Source organism: Anarrhichthys ocellatus, unplaced genomic scaffold (genome assembly GCF_004355925.1).
Source record: "Anarrhichthys ocellatus isolate YVR2014 unplaced genomic scaffold, GSC_Weel_1.0 scaffold3614, whole genome shotgun sequence".
Lineage (NCBI taxonomy): Eukaryota > Metazoa > Chordata > Actinopteri > Perciformes > Anarhichadidae > Anarrhichthys > Anarrhichthys ocellatus.
In genome coordinates, this window is record NW_022283588.1 from 2,921 (window position 1) to 5,449 (window position 2,529).

General features: G+C 47.8%; 1 protein-coding gene across 1 annotated transcript in view; it reads right to left on the minus strand.

Annotated features, from left to right (window-relative positions):
- Positions 1 to 2,525, minus strand: part of LOC116379038 (TBC1 domain family member 15-like) — a gene marked incomplete at its 5' end in the record, with an annotated part of 5,310 nt that extends 2,785 nt beyond the window's left edge. Inside the window, 7 exons of the mRNA XM_031840956.1 lie at positions 678 to 794; positions 884 to 981; positions 1,251 to 1,350; positions 1,446 to 1,546; positions 1,624 to 1,740; positions 1,826 to 1,920; positions 2,239 to 2,525. Of these exons, the coding sequence (XP_031696816.1) occupies positions 678 to 794; positions 884 to 981; positions 1,251 to 1,350; positions 1,446 to 1,546; positions 1,624 to 1,740; positions 1,826 to 1,920; positions 2,239 to 2,525 (915 nt within the window). The remainder of the gene's footprint in view (positions 1 to 677; positions 795 to 883; positions 982 to 1,250; positions 1,351 to 1,445; positions 1,547 to 1,623; positions 1,741 to 1,825; positions 1,921 to 2,238) is intronic.
- Between the last annotated feature and the right edge of the window lie 4 nt (positions 2,526 to 2,529).

Below are 2,529 nucleotides of genomic sequence, written 5' to 3' on the forward strand. Positions count from 1 at the left end.
AGGGTGAAGATAGCGAGAGGGTGAAGATAGCGAGAGGGTGAAGATAGCGAGAGGGTGAAGATAGAGAGAGGGTGAAGATAGAGAGAGGGTGAAGATAGCGAGAGGGTGAAGATAGCGAGAGGGTGAAGATAGAGAGAGGGTGAAGATAGAGAGAGGGTGAAGATAAAGGGGGGATGACGTCGATAAACAAGTAGTGCAAGAAGGCAGGGGAGCCGGTCCCTGTGACAGGCGGCCAGAGGTGGAATCAGGAGGTTGATCAATATGACTTGTCAGAGGTGCACAGTGTAACTTGTCTAGGTGAACGTTCAGAGGAGGAGGAGGACATCTTACGGTAGAATGGAGGTATAAAATAATGTACAATGCTTTTGTGTAGTTAGTTGACTCCGGACAGCTCGGTTTACTTGTGATGCAAATAAATCTGCGTGAACTGAAGAAAATCCAATCTCTCTTGTGTTCTGTGGGTGTTCGTTACAGAGTTCCTGAGAGTGAGATCCTGTGGTGTCTCACCACGAGTCAGATAGATAACAGTTACTGAGCCAGCCGTTAGGTATTGAGTTTTAACATAAGTCAGAAAGTCAAAGAAGCTGATCATCAACGGGAAAAAAAAACACAACATTTGGCGAGCCAGCCAGGGGGAGGACTCCACGGGGACTATATATATATATATATATACCCACCTTGAGGATCTCGTTGAAGCCGTAGTTCTCCTCCATGATCTTCTGTTTCTCTGAGTCCAGGATGGCACAGCAGACCAGCAGGTGGAAGTTGTCGCAGGGCAAATCGGTCCACATCACCTGAGGACACACAGGTAGAGACAGGTCGACACAGATCTTTCCCAGGTGTCCATCCATCCAGATCCACCACAGAAGAAGAAGAAACTCACCTCCCAGAGTCTCAGAACGTCCTGGAAGCTGAGCTCTCTCTTGAATCTGATCAACAACCAGCGGAAACAGAAATACAGAAAACCTGAATCCTGAGACTCTGTGAAGCAAAGAGACAGTCCTGTTAGCGTCTCCTATACTGGACTAAAGGACATCCTGTCACAGCTGGATCCTCAGGTTGTCCACAGTCCACCGAGTGTCCAGCTGTGGACTATCAGATTGTTCAGCTGCTTTTCTCTGTAGAGGTTATTTGTTCATGAATTCTATTTTCTTGCTCTTGTTACCACACAACTTTCATACTGAATGCTTTTATTGTGAAGGGCTCTGGGACTTTTGTTTTGAAAGTGAGTTCCAGGTGAGTTCACGTACCGAGGTAGTTCCAGAAGGACAAGTCCAGCAGTCTGAGCAGAGTACTGAGCTGGATCAGCTGAGTCTTCATGCCCTGCATCTGCTCCTCAAAGTTCTGGTGCTGGAAGACAACAACAAACACAAACCTAACATGTGTTTTCATTGTACTTGTATATATGTATTATATATAATATATATTTATATATATAACCTCACCATTTGCTCCATGAAGGAGACAAAGCACCAGAAGGCGTCCACCTCGTTCTCCATCACGTAGAGGATCGGAGACAGCAGGTCGCTCATCCCCTGGACGTATCCTAAGGAGACACAGAGACCTCAGAGTCCTGGTCCGCATGTCCCTGGTCATCAGGAGGAGACACCTTACAGAACTCACCCAGGTCAAAGTCCAACATGCAGTAGGTCATCAGGATGTCGTGGAGGAGGACCAGACCCGGGTTGTCGATGCCTTCGTAGAAGCGGTTGCTGCGGTCCGTTCTGTTGACGTCTTTCTCTGAGGACAGAAGACAGAAGGCGTTATAGTGTCTGAGGGTCTGCTGGTCTTCAGTGATCAATAACCAGTATAGGGGGGACCTCACCGATCAGACTTCTGTAGTCCCTCAGTCTGGAGTTCCTCCTTTCCTGCTCCTCACTCACGGACTTCCACTGCAGCTTCATCCTGAAGTATTCATCACTGTGACAGGACACAGTCATCAACAGTCAGTCACTATCAGGTGTTCACTGATCACTGAATCATTGATCATTGTTCAGTTCAGCTCCACTGTCCTGTCACATTCTATAGAAACACCATGTGGTCACTTTATTAGGTACACCTGTTTAATACTGCAGCAGCCCTCTGACCAACCAACAGGGGGACTCTTACTGCCTCATGATTGGCTGATGAGCAATGACATAACGAGCAGGTATCCAGGTGTTCAGGTGAACAGGTGAACAAGTGTACCTAATAAAGTGACCACTCAGTGTTTGTGAACATATTAAAGTAAAGTCGTACGTTTTGGTTCTCTGCCGGACTTTCCTCTCCTCCAGCGTGCTGTCCCAGGGGACGTAACCCAACAGGAACTTCCAGGCTTCTTTCCTCAGAGCGTGACAGAGTCCCTGTAGAGACAGACAGGATGAGACAGAGTGCCTGTAGAGACAGACACGATGAGACAGAGTCCCTGTAGAGACAGACAGGATGAGACAGAGTGCCTGTAGAGACAGACATGGTGAGACAGAGTGCCTGTAGAGACAGACAGGATGAGACAGAGTCCCTGTAGAGACAGACAGGATGAGACAGAGTCCC